Genomic DNA, 18,806 nt, shown 5'->3' with positions numbered 1-18,806 from the left:
CCGAATTTTTTTAGGAGGGTTGCGCATGCGCAGTGTAGCCTGGCACGAGTAGGGCTTTGGTTGCAGACTTAACACAGCACTAGAACCCCAGACTCCCAGCCTCAACCTTCCTGCCACTTGGTACTGGGGATTCACTTAAACTCCGGGTTGCTAAGCAACTGCGTCAAACCTTCTTCCTCAATTTCCACCACCCTCCTCCACTAATAGAATCCTGTGTGTATGTGTGTGTGTGTGTGTGTGTGTGTGTGTGTGTGTGTGTGTGTAGTTTTTGTTGTTTGTTTTATTTTGTTTACCTTCTGAGGACGCCGCCCAGGAGAGATGCATTGAGGCATTCAGGGGGCGAGAGCCTTCTCTGAACTTCGCCCACAGTGACTTTGTACTTTGAAGTTGAACTGAGTAGAGATAAACGGCCCGGGACTGAGCAAAATACCTCGCCGGTGTTGACTGACATTCCTCCCAAGAAGCCATCTTTATTCATCATTAGAGAAGTCACAGATTTGGGAGGGACAGGAACTAGGGAGAGATGGAGAAAGGGAAAAAAAGTTTCCATAAAGGTGACCAGGCTTCATTAACACTACCGAGGGTTGATAGGACAGCACAAGTCATCTGGGAAAACCAACCCCCCCCCACCCCACCCCCACCCCACCCCACCCCCGGCAGCCACCAAGTGGAAAGAGTAGAGCGAGCAGCTAATCCAGTACTTCCCAAACTGTATTGCGTTCATTGCTGTGAACTGACCCAAATGTCAGCATTCCTATGGAAACTTACCCCAGACCAGAGGACATGTGAGAGTCGCTTGCCATAGCCCAGTTAGACCTTGACTATTGGCTCACGCTGTGAACCTAGGCAAAGCCTAATTTGTCACGTGCGTGCTTCTTGTGCTACCATGGACACCTAGCAGAGATCCTGATTGCAGTTTCCTCCAAGGTCCTCCCCAGGATAACACTATCTCATCTGGTACTTGAGGGTGAAGTTTTCTGAGATAAACGTTGAATCCAATGATCTTTATGGAAATTCCTCCTCTCTGACTGGACCCAAACTTGTCTAAAGTAAAGAACATCACTGAAGATGGGGTGCACGTGGGGGTTGGCGGAGGAGGGAGGAATAAGAGCTGCTTCTTGCTATTTAGTGAGCCCCACCCACCCCACCTCCCAATCCCCCCCACACAAAACAAGAGCAGGATCCGTTTAGAGATGTACCCAAATGCTCATCTCCAGTAAGAGCAAAGCAGTGACATGAATTTTGTTTACAAATTAAGGCACCGGCTGCTGATTGTTTAGAACGGTTATGATTTACAACAGGTGCCCCGATCAATCAGCCAATCACTGTAATTCAGATGAGCGGTGGCGGTCTTGCCTTGCCCTAGTTCTTTCGTTTCAGCAAGTAATTGATAACAAACCACACTCAAGGTATGTTTTATGCAGAAGTTAATAAGAGCTGACAGCTAGTTGCCACTGCGCCCCTGGTGCAGTCAGCCTCTGCAGTTTGTGTTTCTGTTTAATTGTGTTTCCGTGTCATCCGTATGTCAGGACTAGGCTGAGCTAGGTGGAAGGCTGCGGGAATGAGAACCGGGAGAACAGCGTCCTGAAAGTCTCCCCCTTTGAACTTCTCCCTATTTCCCATACAAGTTAACTTCTTCCGTGGAGAACACATTGAAGTATATATTTAGAATAGGAGAAAAAAATCAACTTCGACTTGTACTTTTCTCATAATGGCTAATCTCACCCTATCAATATGGCTGGGAAAGACACACTCTCTACCACATGGGCACCAGAATTTTAGGGGAAAAGAGTAAAACTTCTGTTCTACAGGACAAATAACACAGTGCGACATCTCTTTGGGTTGGCTCTTTACAGCACAGATTTCAGCATTCAGACTCCATGGTTGTTGAGAGATTTCCAAAAGTTAGGTGTTTATTAATGTACTTGGGTGTTTTACAAAACCTTTCCAAAACAGCTTTCTTTAAGGGAGTTGATTTAGACACTAAAGCATTCCCTTTGACCACTTCTTGATATAGATGTAGAATTTCAGGACCTATTGTTGATGTCCAGGACCTGTTTGTTCTGGTTGGAGGAATTGTATTAGAAAACTGGGGACATCTTTTGCACTGCCATGAGTAAGGACAAGGTACAAAGGGGATTTTGATTTTTCTGGACACTTATATTTTCATTAGGGACTGCTTCACATTTGAGACCAAAGCAGCAAAATGTCAAAGTATTTTCACCAGACATGAGTGATAACGGTGATTGTAAGTCTCTTTGAAAATGGTTGATTGGGATGGAGACATTTAATACTTGTACACAGTATCCACATGCACTCTTGTCTTCTTCCAGAACATTCTTGATATTTATATTTCCTATTTATATTAAACTCTTTACATATAATTTATACTAATAGCAAGTGTCGTGACATCAGCTTGGGAAAGAGTTCCCCTAAATAAGATAGCTCTTTGCAGTTTCCATAGAAGAGCTAAAGAAATAAATTATGTAAAAGATCTCATCAATGATACTTTGTTTAGCATTGCTTAGAATATTTTAATAACAGAACAAACCCAACAAACTGACAGTTGTATTATGCTTACAGTAGGGTTTTTTTTCTGGCTTTCTGATTCCCAGATGCCAAATTTCTTGAAAACTTAGGCTTTCAGAGAGACTTTATACCCTGTTCTTGAACTGTACTATTGCTGACAGCCTGATTCAGCTGGTAGGAGCCAATTCCTTTAAGGAGAGTATGTTAGTCCCTCCACTGGGCTGTGTCTCTCTGCATGTACATATAAAAATGCATGTGTCTACACTTCCATCTTAGCAAGCTCACCCCCACTATACTCCTCCCCAAACCTCACAAGGTGAACAGAAATGTTTTAAATTATATTTCCATTTTGTATCAAAATCACCTTCTTGCATTCTATCCTGTATCTGCAGGTTCTAACATCAGCTCACGCTCCTTACCCTTGGCCCAGCTTGGAGCCCCAAGACCAGACCCTACATATTTCTCTTTCCAGCTTTCCTTCTGGTCCATAGCTTGCTAATCATCTTACCTTCCTCTCACCCTCACACCTGCTTAGCTCAGCTGATTAACCTAGTATTTTATTCCCTTCTGCTTTTTTCCAGCTTATCAATAAACTCAGAGAGCAACAGGGCCCAGTTGATCTGTTAGTAATTATGAGCACACTGTTCCTGCTCATGGAACCTGAGATGACTGAGATAGGTTTAAAGCGACAGCAGGAAAATGCTGAGGAGACAGAGCATAGCAAGACTCAGCATGAAGCCTTTGGTTCTTTATGTGTTTACAATTTTCTGTGCATACATTAAAAAGTGAGCTCTCAGTTGGATGGGAAAGCTAGCTTCTTGATGTGCGCGTGCACACGTGTGCATACACACACACACACACACACACACACACACACACACACACACACACAGGAAAACTCATTCCTTTCCTTTTCCCATAAATTATTCCAAAAGAGAAAAAAAATACATAAATAGATTAGGATTTTCTGGCAGTGAGTGAAGTTTTAAGAAAAGGAGGGAAAATTAGAGGAAATATTACTCAGTAGTAGGCTATATAGAGATCAATGGGCTAGGGTTTCATTCTCTTTTAAACAATTAACTTCAGGGTGAAACAGCAAATTTGGGGAACCATATTTGACAATCCCTGTGTGGGAAAGAGGGGGAGAGAGTAGACCTGCCTCACATAGTAAAGGGTTAAGTCTCACTGAAAGAAACTGACAAATGTGGGTGCTGCACAGGGAAGCAACCCAGAAAGTTAATGCTTTGAAAAGAGAAATCAGGGACGCTATTCCTCAGATTTGCATCTGTTCATGTCTACCTCTTATATAAACTTTATTCCACATGTTCAGCAGGTGTATATACATTTGGACACTGAAATTCTGGTAAGAACACATACATACACACACCAGAATATGTGTAGCATACCCCCCCCCCATGAAAAGTGTTGGCATTCTTTAATGACAGAATCTGGGAACCTGAAACTTGACTAGGGTCTCATCATGTTTTTAACTTGTCATCTGACCTTGAGAAAGTCATTTATCTTCTCCAGTCTGTGCAGTTGCAGGTTCCCACACTTGGGCCAGTGAAAAGGACTGTCTAACCTTTAGAGTTTTGAATTCTATGGCTTCTGACTATTCCTGGTATAAATTTATATGTCTGTCTCTCTGTCTCTGTCTCTCTGTCTCTCTGTCTCTCTATCTCTCTGTCTCTGTCTCTGTCTCTGTCTCTGTCTCTCTCTCTCTGGAAAGGCAAAGTTATTGAGAGGAAACACACACCTTATAGGTCTGACTGACTCAGACTCCTGGGGCAAAATTCCTTCTAGGCAAGAAGGAAGAATCTCAAAAGAAGCCACTAGAATTGAGATTAGGCATTTTTTTTTTTTTTTACTCCTCCTCCTCTTCTCTAAGAAAACCCACACCAAAGTATTTGTGTGGGGAAGGGGCCAGAACTAACGGGGAAAACATGAAAAACATGGAGGTTGAACTGAAACTAACCAAACAGGATATTCCTAAGACCAATAATAATAATTAATAATAATAATAATAATGATAATAATAATAATACCCCAGAGTCACATCATCTGAACTCCGGCCTCAATAACCTTCCTGACATACTTTCTTCTGTCTAATGTGTCAAGCATAGTGGTTTCTGTTCCAAATCCCTTTTCTTCAGAACAAGGTAAACCTTTTAAGTTAAGCTGTAGGAAAATGGCAGTGATCATTTATGTTTGCTGGGCACTCCCCCACCCCACTCCACCCAGATTCCTAATCTTAATGGAACTGAGAGTTACGAATGATTTTTTAATGTCTCGTTGGATTTTTAGACTGTTAATGTACCGAATCCTTCTCATTATTACTTTATTGATTGCTCATTGACCAGCCCCCTTCAAATCGTATTAACCACCCTCTGCCGGTTTAGATTAGGAGAGTTTAAAAAGCACCTTTCATTACTCCCCCCTCCCCAACTCCTGCCATAGAGTTGAGACGAGGCAGCTTAATGGGAGCTCTAATGGGGCAGCTAAGAAGAGAGGGGCCACGGTCCCTGCCGATTGCATTAATAGCTCAAAGGGGGCCAATACAGAAAATTAGCCGTAAACGAGCTCTGGAGATCTTCAAATGAAAGAGCCATTTATCACGCTGGCTACCTTCACTCCACTCGTTTGCTCTCTCTACTGGGAACAACTCATTTCCTCTTAACTAAATTACTTCAGAAATGTCAGCTAAGCCCACATAGCAAACATAACAAGAGAGGGAGTCTATAATGTATTGGGTGATATCAACAGGGAAGAAAAATGACAGGGGTTAAGTTTTAGGAGTGACTATGATACAACCTGACAGATAAATACATCTTTTTTACCTAGGTAATTAAGTTTCATAAACATAGGAGAGATGTGTAAATGTGGGCTAGTTGCTGGCTTTTTACTAATGAAGTATAATTTTCTAAAAACTGTCTAAATGCCCATTAGAAAACAAATTAGGCAACCAAGTCCCCTGCTAGTTGCTAAAATTTAGAATATTCAGTTCAGGAAACTTTCTCACCTCTCTACAGAATTAATCTCACAGACGCATCCCTCATGGGGATAAGAATATGTAAAGATGGGAGAAGAGAGGCGGGGAAGGAGCTAATGAACCCATAATTTTATTTTAAGTGGTTCCTGGTGAGTTAGAAAAATAAATCAAACATTTTTTTTTTTTTGCCTGTGGCTTCTAAAGGTAAAAATATGATGTTAGGATCTTTTCTTTACATAATAAAGCAAACATTTCAAGTATCAAATAATGGAACCGACCTAACATTCATATTTTACTACTCACCCCAAATCTATTAACATGAGCAGGGGACTACTTTACTGTTTTAAGCCATGCATGCTTTTAAAAAGCTTTGGTGGAAAACATGTGGCAGTTTGAGAAAACAGAGCAGGCAATTCTAGTCAACACTCTTCTTTATCCCTGGAAGTTACCTTCTGCATAGTCATGTTTCTCTGGCAAACATATTCAAAAATGGCAACCAAATGCTTCCCACATCTAAGGAAACCATGAACCTCATTTTTTCTAGGCAAGCTTAAGTTCCAGATATTTTTATTGGCCTGACTATTAATAACATTTCTGATTGGTCATCTGCTGGGCATGTCCCTCTGCCAGCCAATTGATGTTGCTAGGATACGAACCCTGAGCTAAGCTGTTCTAGCTTGCCACAAAGAGGGAGGGGGGAATTAAACAAAAATGACAATGGGAGACAGGAAAGCTCCTCCCTCACCCCACCCCAATCAACCAGCAATTACCCAGAGAAGACTCTAGAGAAGCCAGTGAAAGTAAGTAGTCAACACATTTGCCAGCTTAAGCACACACCAAATAAGCATACCAGCCAAAGATGGTATTACCTAAAGAATACTGGGCAACATTATAAAAAAAAAATCAAAATCAAAAGGCACCATTCAGCTGCTGTTTCTCCTGCCTGTCCTATCTCTCCAAGCATATAATCACGACTTTTGAAATGCAGAAACTTTAGCATGCTTTTAACCCCTTCGTCATTCTTAGTCCACAAACTGCTACCTACTTCCCCAATTTGAGTCTGGATGGATTACTTTCTAAATCATTCTTTTCTTTAATTATTCTTCATGACTGTTAAGCAGCTCGAGTGAATCGTCAAAGGCTGAGGCTGGGGATTGTTGACTACCAACATAAGGACTGTTTTCCTCTAGCTTCAATAAGAAAGGGCTGCAGTCGTTAAAGCTGTGTTTTCCAATACCAGTCTGTAAGATAATTAAAGATTGCAAATGTGTACCCATTCGCTCTCTTAAATCTGTGGCATGTGACTGACATTCAGGCCTTGAAGCAGCTACTCTAAACGTTACACATTCTCTTAGTGACTGTCAGAGAAGAGGAGAAAAAAAAAATTAAGCAGCTGCAATATGCCCAAAATGAGTTATTGTAATTACATTTAATTAGTTTAATTAGTTAATTATTTTGCTTACAGCTGTACAAGAGACTGCAAACATTTGTTAATATCACATGCCCTTTAACAGTATGGGGTGATTCCACAGTCAGAGTAAATCATGAGTGCATATGCAGGGAGACTGAGATGCGTGCGTGCGTAGTCTGCCTCAGCCTCTCACGATGAGCATCTTTAGCAAAGCATTTGGCACAATTAAAAAAATAATAATAATAAAGAAACAACTCATAACACAGAGAACTGGCAACACAATTACCACCACCCCCCCAAAAAAAATCAAACCAAACACTAGGAGTGTGTGTGTGTGTGTGTGTGGGTGGGTGGTGAAGCTATTTCCATGACACAGACTTTAACCCAGCCAAATCCAGGTATGAACAAAGTCATAATAGCACAAATTTTACACCAGTGTTTTGCAGCCATTTACCCTTTCATGATGGCTTGGTCATGTAAGACACATTTAGACACATTGGCTACCTTATATATTATGAGAAAAATGGCAATTGCCAGTGTTGCTCTGATCTCATTCCTGGTTTCTGACTGAGTTTCCATTCTGCTTGGTCTATTTCCTTTTTCCCAGCATGCCCTTTTAGAGTAATCTGAAACCACTGACTGATACAACAAACGTTTTAGGGTTTGTTTGTTTGTTTGTCATATAAAATAAATAACTTCCCCAAAGTGAACGCTTATCATAAAGACATTGAAATCTTTGCTTACTTTTGGAAGAAACAATCCATACCTTTTTTAATGACTGACTGGTCCAATAGGTTCATGCCGCTGTTATTGGCATCTTCAACTGACTGTGAATATAAAAACATTGTCATTCAAATTGACTGGATATTAAAGAATTCCATACATAAATCATGTCATGGGAGTTTCTATTATTTCCATTTATATTAACCCACAAATGGAGGTTTTATTATTATCCTTATTATCTCCAACTCGACATAGAAATGAAATTCACTGAAATGGTAAATTCTCAAAATAGAAGAAAAAGAAAGCAGAGCCTTTGAAAACATCTGGGGCATAGTATTGGCTTTGTTATTATCAGAAACACAGATAAAATACAGACACATAAACTTTTATTCCATTTGTCCAAATGAATTGTGAAAAGTTGGCATTTCTCACCAATATTAGTTAAAGCAATTTCATTCTTTTCTTTTTCCTTTTATCCTAGTACATTCAAACCCAGAGTCATTTTTTACAAATACATAATAGTTTATATTATGGGATTTTAATTAAAGTCTGAGCAATTTGGAATGGAATGCAAACAGCAATACAACAGCCTCCAGGACCTCACACCCACTGTAATCCACACCCGTTGCTGTGAGCTAAGAGCTTCTTGCTGCTCGCTGCTGCGGAATGACAGTCCCCGCAGGAGGAGAGGAGCCTGGAGAGTGTTTCACACATTCCCTCCTCCATGCAGGTGATGCTGCCTAGCAAGAAGCGCACCTGTTAGGAAGGGAGGAACTATCGGTACACATGCGCGAGCACACACACACACACACACACACACACACACACACACCACTAACACACACAAAGGATTCTCCCAGTCAGCACCTTGCTAATCACAAGGAACATCCATCTTCAGTTTCACCCCAGAGAGGGGAAGTTTCAACTCAGATTTGGCTGCACTTCTGAGGGAATAGTTGTTGGAGCTAGTTCCTTGCTGTCAGGATGCTTGGGAACCAGGCCTCCTAGCTGTGCATTGTAGGATGTCAAAAAAGCCGATTCCCTCGCACCCTTCCCACTCCCAAGGAAAATACCCACTGTCTTTTTGTATCTCACAATTGTTTCCCTTGATCCTTTGACACTTAGGTTTGGACCAATTTGTCACTCACTCTATAAAGAAGTTTCAAAAGGGCTTTGAGAGTGAGGTGTCTCCCCAGTACTTCCTATCCATTCAGGATGCTTCCTTAGACAGTGTGTGAGTCCATCACAAGGGAAAAAGGACTATCACAAACAAGCAATTGTGGCTTGAGAAATGAGACATTCTAAGCATCAGGGGGTATGCTCTTGCTTATGTTTCTTCTCATTCTTACTAGTCACTCTTCTGCTCTTAGAAGGCTGAGGGAGGGGTGTTTCTCCATTCGAACTGTTGCCTATGTTGTAGACTGCAATACACATCTTAATAGTGAGGAGGCACATTAAAAATATTTCATGAAACTTGTTCTTAAGTTTCCAGGGGACCCTGTATCATACATAGGCATGCTTACACTCACTTCACCCCTTTCTAAACTCCGTGTGTGTGTGTGTGTGTGTGTGTGTGTGTGTGTGTGTGTACACGTGTGCACGCGCGTCTTGGCAAGGGCCATGGGTCAGAGCTATTTGCTTGTTTCCTGGGAGTGAAACCCATCACATACAGGGCTAGACCCATGAGCCCCCACACCTCACAACCATGTTGGTGCGCAGATATGTATCCACGGCTCATCAGCAACGTTGGGGTAGTTGTGGTAGTTAATGAGAAGGCTCTTGTCTGTTTTCTATCTAATTACGGCCGCCTGCTGGGTTTTTGTACAGGATATTCACGCAGCATGCTGGCGCTTAATCGTCACAGGGAGGATCGTAAAGATTTAATTAGGACTGCATGCGGAAGCGCAGAAAAACAACTCAGACTCATAATTACTAGACTTCTTTAGTTAAAAGTGATACCAGGGGTTGCTTTAAGACACAAGGGTGTGTTTTCAGTGGTGTGTGTGTGTGTGTGTGTGTGTGTGTGTGTGTGTGTGTGTGTGTGTGTATGTCTGTGTGTGTAGGGTTCACGTACTAGCTTTATACATTGATACACTTGAGTTGTGGGTGGAAGAGGTGATGAGAGGTTAGAGAGCCAAGCTGTGAAGAACAAGATGCCTACGCCACAAGTAAACAAACCCACAACTAGGTATCCCCTCGTTTTCTTTTTCTGTAACCATTTCCCTCTGAGTTTTTAACACTGCCCCCTCCCCAATGGGTGAAATGTAGCATGCCCGGAACCCAGACAGCGATCTGCTAGTAGTTTAATAGCCCCTGTGAGTAAATTGAAATAGAAATTGACAGGGTTTTATAGTTTCATTTAAAAAAATATTAGGAGCATTTGGTTAATTAGCTCTTCTTTTCTCTCACAGGGCGGCAACCTCATGAGAGTGCCTCTAGGTCTCATGGAATCCCCCCAGTCCTGGGCGCGGAGGGCCTTGATCAGCACCCTCTGGCTATCTGGTCCCTGGCTTCCAGTGTCCTGAATGCACACGACCAGACCCTTGAGATAGAACAAGTGAAAGTGACTCTGAGGTCCAGGCCAAACCAATCTGTTGTCACTTCTAGAGAATAGAAGGGTGCAGACACTCCTCTTGGGTTTGTTATTGCTTGGTGTTTGGAGAGCTGACAGCTTCCATAACTGCACCTAGATCCAGAACTTGGCAGTGGCCTCTTATGGGGGAGCTGATCAGTGAGACTTCTGGACCCTAGGGACTTCCTATGCCTTATCAGTGCCCCCCCCCCCAGTCCTATCACAGGGCCCATGCTGAGATCAGCCTCACACCTTTGTTTGACTTTTGAGGCTGGCAGGGCTGCATTCCTAGTACTTCTCGAACTTAGGGCCCATTGAAGAAGGTCCCACAGGACTCCCCACATTGCCAGGCTACCAGCTAAGGGAAGTCAGGAGCTTTCTCTAACCCCACAGTCTCTGAGCAAACTCTATCAGCTCAGCTCAGACTAGATGCTGGGTTCACTTAAATACTCTAAACCCATCCAGTTTCTTTATTATTTCTCCCAGCAACAATTGCCTGGCCTTGTTCTGTCTCCCTTCCTTTGCATGTTGCTAAACACTCAAAAACCCCTCAGAGTTCTGACTTAAAGAAAATTGTTCTAAAACCAAAGATATTTGCTCATTTTGGAGAAACATTCCAGGGTTCAATTGCCTGAGTCCCTTGGCCTTCAGGGTGAAGGTAGAGGTAGTGGGTGATGTTAACATCCCCAGTGGTGATGAGGCTGTGTAATGGTAGTGGGTGATGTTATCATCCCCAGGGTAATGGGGATGTGTTGTTGATCCACCTTCATTATTCAGTACTTTGAACCATACTCAGAAAGGTTAATTTAAAAACTTTCCCCCCAGATGCATATTATGCCAATGCATTTAAAAAAAAAGGCTCAGTATTTCTTTTCTTATATGGTATTTTGAAATGAGCAATACCTCTAGACTGACACAACTCAGTAAAATCAACAAAAGCATCACTCTTGGTACTGTGGATGAATCCAGCTACAGATCAGAACATTTCCTCCTTTTTAATAACAAGGTTCCTCTAAAACAATGAAGCATCATAGGCCACATGGAGATGGTGTTTGACAATCACCACGTTTTGCCTGTTCTTGAAAATACACACACACACACACACACACACACACATACACACACACACACACACACACACACACACACGCACACACACACACTTCTTTAAGGGCTTGGCTACCTTCTCTTTTCCATTTCATTTTCCTTTGCTCCAGAAGTAAGTCTACAATGATGCATAACAAACTCAACTATGGCAATGAGATCCAAGTGTCAATTAAATGCTTTATAACAATATTTATCTTTTCTGGAGACTCGGTTAAATTTGGGAGGGTAGGTGAAGCGGAACTGTTCAGAATCACCCTGACAGTATTTAGGAATCGTTTCTTTGATGTTTCTTTGTTTAATTTAACCAACTATCCTCATCCAAGAGAGCCTCCTGTTGTGTAGGTTGCAGATGAGACACTGGGTGGGTAGAGATGGTGTTTTGAACCTTTTGTTTTAAAAAATAAACCCATGATGCCTCTTGAGGAGGCATTGTAACCTCAGGGAGGGGCGACAACTGTCAGAGGAGGGGGATGAGGGGGAAGATGGGGAACATTGCTTTATAATCAATTAATTGGCCCTCAAAGAGACGAAATTTCCAAAATGCTATCGTCCTCATAGACTCCAGAATCCAATGTCAGCTTTCTGTGTCGGTCCCCTGAGCAAAGATCCCCATGGTCAGATGATGGCCCTAGAATTCTGCTTGGGAAAGGGGCTCTGTAGCTTTAGGAAATTCAGAGCAAAGGGACCATAAGCACACTGTTTTGCAGAGTGCAGTTTTATTCCTTGCCTTCTACACCAGAGAAAACACCTGGAGCCTTCGGTGACCCTTGTGTCTTCTTGCTTAGAACTCTGTTCTGCAGATAGCCAGCACTTTGCCCACCAAGCCAGCGGGGCAGGCTCACTCTGGGTTACTCCTGGTGCCAACTTCTCCACAAAAAGCAACCGAGAATGCACAAGTCCAGTAGTTGAGTCAAGATGAAAACATTAGCCTTTGATGGCAATGACTGTAAACTATCACGAACATATTTCCTCCTTCAAGAATTAATTTCCTGTCATTCACACACGGATCTCTAGAAACCGCCACCACCTTGTAGCCACACACTCAAACACACACTTTTGTCCTGTCCGGTTGGTCCGGTTCTAAAGATGACAACTCCCCCCCCCCCCCAACCAGAGAAGACCAGGCCGCCCCTCCTCCTTTCCTTCCCGCGCCCCCAGCATTCTTCTTTTATTATCGGTTATGTTTATTTTTGTTTGTTTGGAATTACCTGCACGTCTTCCATGCCGGGATGCCCAAGGCCGTGCAACGAGAGGCTGTCGCCCATGCCGGCGTCCAGGCCGTGATGTGCGGAATGCAGCAGCACGTCCGGCCGGCGGACAGAGTGGTAGTCCCTTCGGGGATCAAGGCCGGAGAGCTGGGGCAAGGCTGCCCGGGGCTGGGGCAGGAGAGAGCCGGCTTCTGAGCCCACTTCTTGGCGTTGCCGTTGCCCCCACGGGTGCTGCTGGGGCTGATGCAGAGGGTTCAGGGAGTAGGGATCGTTGACGTGGGAGTACGGGTCTTGACTCTGGTGGTAGGGTAGCGGCTGGTAGGGGGGCGGAAAGTAGGGTGGCTGGAAGTCCGATGATGGCGTGTGGGACAGCGGCGGGGCGCTTGAGTAGGGTCCTTGGGACACAGAGCCCAGTTGAGAGAGTCTCGAGCTATGGCTTGGGACGCCATCGTGCCGGTCCTGGGAGGCGAGAGAGGAGCGAAGGAGAAGAGAAGGGGGAGAAGGGAGAAAGAAGGGAAGGGAGGAGGAGAGTACGGAGGAGGGAGAGAGAGAGGGAGAGAGAGAGAGAGAGAGAGAGAGAGAGAGAGAGAGAGAGAGAAGAGAGAGAGAGAAGAGAAGAGAAGAGAAGAGAAGAGAAGAGAAGAGAAGAGAAGAGAAGAGAAGAGAAGAGAAGAGAAGAGGAGGAAAGAGGAGGAAAGAGGAGGAAAGAGGAGGAAAGAGGAGGAAAGAGGAGAAAAGAGGAGAAAAGAGGAGGAAAGAGGAGGAAAGAGGAGGAAAGAGGAGGAAAGAGGAGAAAAGAGGAGAGAGGAGAGAAGTTGGGTTTCTGTACAACTTTTCTAGGATAAGGGAAGCAGCAAGAAGCTACATCTTAGTTAGACCCCAAGCTGACTCAGGGCCACATGGTAAAATGTCAATAGCTCCACACCGGGAAGCTTCAGGAGACTTAACAATAACAGAAATAGGAAGCTCACCCACTACCCAGCCTAGAGGCATCTTTTGATAGTGCAAAGCAGGCAAAAGGGAAAAGAGAAGAAAGTGTTTGTGGACAGAGATAACTTAAAGCCTTGATTTTTAAAAATGGAGGACTTAAGGGTGGTGTTTGCTTTTCTAAGTGTTTCTTGCCCCTACTTATTTTGGAGATCCAAATCACACCAGATGAAACTCGCTAATAGCTGTGATGCTGGACTGGTTGAAAAACTAACTTCTGCCATCCCTGGCAGGTAGCTGGCTCGCCCCGGGGCTCACACAAGCAGGAGATTCCCAGAGCGGGGAGGAATCTGCATGATATGAGCTTCCAGCTACCCTCCCTCCCCAAGAGGAATTAAATAACTTGGTGTTTGATTGAAACAGATCTCCTCTGAAATCACACCCTAAGCCCACGTTAAATTGAGTTGTGGTTTGCAGGAGTTATTTTTAAGCTTGCTTTCCATCTCTCATGCTATTCTACTCGGGGTGTTAAAATAAGGAGCAGAAGTTGTGGGAGGAAGAAATAACTCCCACACCATACTTTCAGCCCTCTCTGGTCTAAGCCAAGTGAGAGAAGTGGGGAAGAGCAGGACCCTCTCTCCCCCAATTCTCCATGAAAATGGCACACAGTAAAGTCCCCCTGGTTCTTTCTGTAGAAACAGCCATCTACATTTCCAAACTTCAGTGACAAAAAAAGTTTTCCCGGTTCAGCCTCACGCCCTCCCAGCTTACTCCAGGAGCTCAGACAGGGAACACACAAAGCAGAGAGAAGCAGCTGCGGCCTCTACCAATTATGGTGCTAAATTACCAAGCCAAAGGCACTCAAAGGAAGACAGGGAAATGGAGGGACACATACACACACACACACACACACACACACACACACACACACACACACACAGAGAGAGAGAGAGAGAGAGAGAGAGAGAGAGAGAGAGAGAGAGAGAGAGAGAGATGCAGGGACAGAGACGGTGAGAGGAGAAGGCATGCACTGCTGGTACAACGGGAATCCGAACTCACCATGGATGAATAGGTGTGGACTAACATCTGGAAAAAAAAGCCTGGTTACTGCTCAAAATAACAATGAATTAAAAAAAAATAATCAAGGAGTCCAGCAGAGAAGCAAGCTGGACACAGGAGCTAGGCTTGAGATGTTTCCAGGACAAGCCATCAAAAAAAAAAAAAAAAAAATCCCCCCCTCCAAGAAGATTGGAGGTGCCTGTCACAGACAGGCAGACCTGCTCATCCGTCTCTTACTGTCTTTTTGGCCTCTTTTCTTCTGCAGGGTTCTTTGGGGCTCCAGAAACAGTCCTCTTCCACCCGAAGCTGGGCTCAGACTGCTCAGGCGCCCCTTCCTCCCTCCGCTTGCCTACACCGCCTCATAATAATTGATATTCATGACTATTAATATTACACGAGTACTTTAAAGGGAGAATGGAGGACAAATGGAGCGTGAAGCAGCAGCGAGCTCAGAGCTCCTCCACTATTGTAAATGACGTTCATTCAGTGGAGAATTACTAGATGTAATCACACAAGGGGGCTGGCAGAGGCAGACTTGGGGGAAAGTTGTGCAGGAAAGAGGCAGAACTTCAATTAACTGAGCGGGGACACTCTCTCTGGCTCTTGTAAGGCAGTCTCTGCTCTTTGGATTCGGCGGTGTGCTGGGGTCTCCCAGAGAATGTAGGTGTTCTTGGATAGAGAGGAAAACTTTCCCAACGGGGAGGAGGTGGTAGTCTTGGGTGCTTGGTGTGTAGATTTAAAAAGCAAACTAGAAAGGCACTGCCTGATTATCTGGTGGGGCGGAGGGGGGGGGGAGAGTAAAATGGGTGGGCCTGTTTGTTTACGTGTGTTTACTGCGGTCTACCCCTACTTTTTCTGAATGTAGAAGACCAAGTTGTGGGGTTTTTTGTTTTTGTTTTTTTGTTTTGTTTTAGTTTTTTTGTTTGTTTGTTTTTGTTTTCGAAGAACGTAGGAGAGATGGGGACTTTTGGAACACAATGCAGCCTTTTTCTCTTTAGTGCTTACAGACTGAAAATTTTAAAACCCAGATTTAAAAATCTATGTGATTGGTCTTCAAGCACACTAAACGTATCCTTTCCAGGCAAAGCCAGGGGCAACAGAAAAATCTTTTGGGATGTATCAGGAACCCGTCCAACTGGCCTGACTGCCATTTCTGTTAAACTTCAACCGTAGTCCAGACTGAAATAGGCTCCTTCTACCACGTTGGGTGCCGGTTCGCGGGGCTTTCCAGATGAAAATTTGGGCAGCCAGGAGCAAGTCACTCTCTCTCCTCTCCACCCCCCACCCCAAGCCTACTCTCCTCTCCTCTTTCTCCTACCCCCCTTCCGGCCCTTCTCTCACCTTCCCTCCTATTTTTTCCCTCTCCCCCTTTCCTTTTTTCCTCTCCCTCCCCATTTCTCTTCTCCCTTCCCACTTTTACTCTTCTCCACTCCCTTCCCCGCCTAGCCCTCCCTCATTTTCCACTTAGCCCTTTATGTTATTCATAACCAAAGAACTAGCACCACACTGATTAGGATAATTCCTCTATGTATATACCCAGAGCTATTTCCACCGCGGCTCTAGCTCCGCCAGTGCTATGTTTACTATGGGCGACGTTCTCTTTAGGATAGTTCAACGCCCTGGAGTTGAACATAATCCCGCCTGTTAGGAATAAAAGGACGCTGAATCCCACCAGGCGGGGAGGCGCGGTTCCTCAGTACACTACCACAAAGAGGAAGGCGAAACCTGAGGTCACCCGAGAAAGAAGAACTCTCTCTCTCTCTCTCTCTCTCTCTCTCTCTCTCTCTCTCTCTCTCTCTCTCTCTCTCCCTCCTCTTTCCTGTCTCTCATTTTCTTCTTGACTTCCTTTTCTTCTACCTTTCTCACTTTCTCATTTACCTCTAAATGAGGTCGTAAGAATGGCAGATCTGGGGGACCCTGGCCACTGGCTCTAGCCGCTCTACCCAGAAAACCTGAGGAGTCGCGGCCACACACCGGACCCAGTTAAGAGCGGTAGGGACAGAGCTAGCGCCTGCCTCCGGACTCTTCTTAGCTGAGCAAGGCTAACACCGCGGTGCTGTCCCAACACCTACAAGGCTCACGGTTCAGATTTCTTTCAGAACCGGTTACTGAGTCTGGGTTGTCCACCTCTGCCCGGTGGCCCAGCCTCGTGCTGCTGTGCTGCTGCGGGTAGCTTTCCAACTTTTCTTCCCCCGCCTCTGCTTCCCTCTTCGCTAAACCCCTTTCGCTTTTTTTTTTTTTTTTTTTTTTTAATCCCGATCCTCAGATATCTTGGAGCTTCGGAGTCTGCCTTCCCTCTCTCGACGTCCCCTTGAGCCTTACTTTCCTTTCCTCTTGAGCTCAGCTCCCCAGCTCCCGGGTTGTGGCGCGGGATCCCTCATCTGTCCCCAGCCGGGCCGCTTCCCCTCGCCCGCCAGCTGGAAGGGCAGCCGGACAGCCTCGCTCGACGCGGACTCCGGAAGCTCTCGGTGGCGTCCGACAAGGCGGAGGGAAAAGCACGGGAGGGATGCGCTTGCCTGGGGACCGGTAGCGGGTAGCACGAAGTGTGGGCAGGCTTCGTTAAAAATGCCCACACGCTGGCGGCTGCCATCTCTGCTTGGAACCACTGACCCGCAAAGAATCAAAATACGACAAAACAAAAATAACAAACCGCGCTCTCTCCCATACGGTACTGGATTTGTTCATACATCCCTCCTTTCCCCTCGCTCTCCCTAGATATCTACCCTCTACCTGCGTACGTTGGTTACCGATTTAAAAAAAAATATTAAAAGTTTAAAAAGCAAAAATTAAAGTCCCAGTCGGCGTGAGGCTTAAAAACCCGATTCTGTCCCGTACTCAAAATGAGGAGAGACTGTTTTTCCCTCACTGTTTGCCTGAATTCCTGGCTCCACGTTACCTACCAGAGTCTACAAGGGGAAGGAGAGAGCCGGAGAGAAAGAAAAACAAAAAGGAAAAGAAAATAGCTCCTAAATTAAACTTCTCACATTCCAACCTTAAAAGTTCCCTTTCTGGAGAGCAAAGTCTCCCAGAGCCAGCCTTAGAAAACTTAAAGAAACCTCAGAAACCCGATCAGAAATCTACGAGTAAATAGCTTAAAATATATCAGCTGGGGTGTCAAAGAAGCTCCAGTTTTCTATCTCCAAAGCTCTAAAATGCATCTGGGGTGTCCGCTCACCTCATAGATGTCTTCGTACTTGACATTCTCCACGAGTTTCCAGAGCATGATCGCAGCCTGGTCTCTAGGAGGTGAGTGCATTCATGTGAGGAGCAGATGTCTGGTTTCTCAGGACTCCGCTGTCTGTAATGATCCATCTATAATTGGAAATGGGGGATACACACCAAATCCGACGCTCCTCTCCCATCGCAACTTATATCTGTTGTCTCAAACAATAGGCTGGAGAAGTAAGCCTCAGCAGACAGAAAAACATTATTGCACACAGGACTTAGATACAACGCGCACGCATACACACACACACACACACACACACACACACACACACACACATGCGCGCGCGCGCGCGCACACACACACACACGCACATGCACACATATATATTATAAAAAATCATAAACATGAATTTACACGCAGATAGTCACATTAGTTACATAAACACCTCTGGGTCACAGAATCCACAGACTAACCGTGCATTTAAAGGGAATATAGTGGTTCAAAACGAGAAATATAAATAGATACATTAAAAATCTGTTTTGAAAATGGCGAATCAATGCAGCCACTAACTAAAGTGTTTTAATAATTGACAATGAGAAACCACGCACATCAGTCCCCAAATTTTCTACATAGTTTTTTTTTTTTTTCTTTTAGGAGAACCATTACTGAGATTTTAAAGACAGTTTTCCTATTCTTGTATATTTAGGGGAGCATTAAAAAAACACCACTAGATTTTTGACTTTGAGTTATATTTCTCTATTGATGCAACCTTATAAAAGTATCATTGTGGAACAAGAATAACACCACTATTTACCACAATGGTTTCTGATATTTTGCTCATTGTGTCTAACACATTTGGAAACTTGAATATCTTGTGGACCCTACAATCTATATTGCTTGTTGCTTTAGGGATTGTTCTATATTTTTAGTGGTTCCTTGGTGTCTTTCTGTTTGCCTGGAGTCTCCATTTTATTAAGTTTTTTCTCTTCCTTTACATGTTGGAAACAACAAAGCACACAATGTTAATCTTGAGACCTTTAACAGGGGTATAGAACATTTTGTATTTGGGTTTATTGCCTGTAATTTGTGATTTTAATCTGATAGACTTGAGA

At 44.2% G+C, this 18,806-nt stretch overlaps 1 protein-coding gene across 8 annotated transcripts in view; it reads right to left on the bottom strand.

Moving 5' to 3' along the window:
• Tfap2b (transcription factor AP-2 beta) overlaps nt 1-18,041 on the bottom strand; it is a 29,938-nt gene extending 11,897 nt beyond the window's left edge. For 2 of the 8 annotated variants that reach the window (XM_006495491.4, XM_006495494.4), the window contains exons 1-5: nt 17,701-18,019; nt 14,526-14,552; nt 12,540-12,998; nt 7,696-7,756; nt 294-513 (exon numbers count right to left, since the gene is read on the bottom strand). In XM_006495491.4, the coding sequence (XP_006495554.1) occupies nt 294-513; nt 7,696-7,756; nt 12,540-12,998; nt 14,526-14,552; nt 17,701-17,781 (848 nt within the window). In that variant the 5' untranslated portion in view covers nt 17,782-18,019. Of the gene's footprint in view, nt 1-293; nt 514-7,695; nt 7,757-12,539; nt 12,999-14,525; nt 16,808-16,847; nt 17,673-17,700 lie in introns of those variants that run through there. The other 6 variants (NM_009334.3, NM_001286340.1, XM_030252837.1 and 3 more) reach the window with 5 other exon arrangements.
• Between the last annotated feature and the right edge of the window lie 765 nt (nt 18,042-18,806).

The sequence above is a fragment of the Mus musculus genome, chromosome 1 (genome assembly GCF_000001635.26).
Source record: "Mus musculus strain C57BL/6J chromosome 1, GRCm38.p6 C57BL/6J".
NCBI classification, from domain to species: Eukaryota; Metazoa; Chordata; class Mammalia; order Rodentia; family Muridae; genus Mus; species Mus musculus.
The sequence above is the reverse complement of the archived record's forward strand: the minus strand, read 5'-3'. Positions and strand labels throughout refer to the sequence as shown.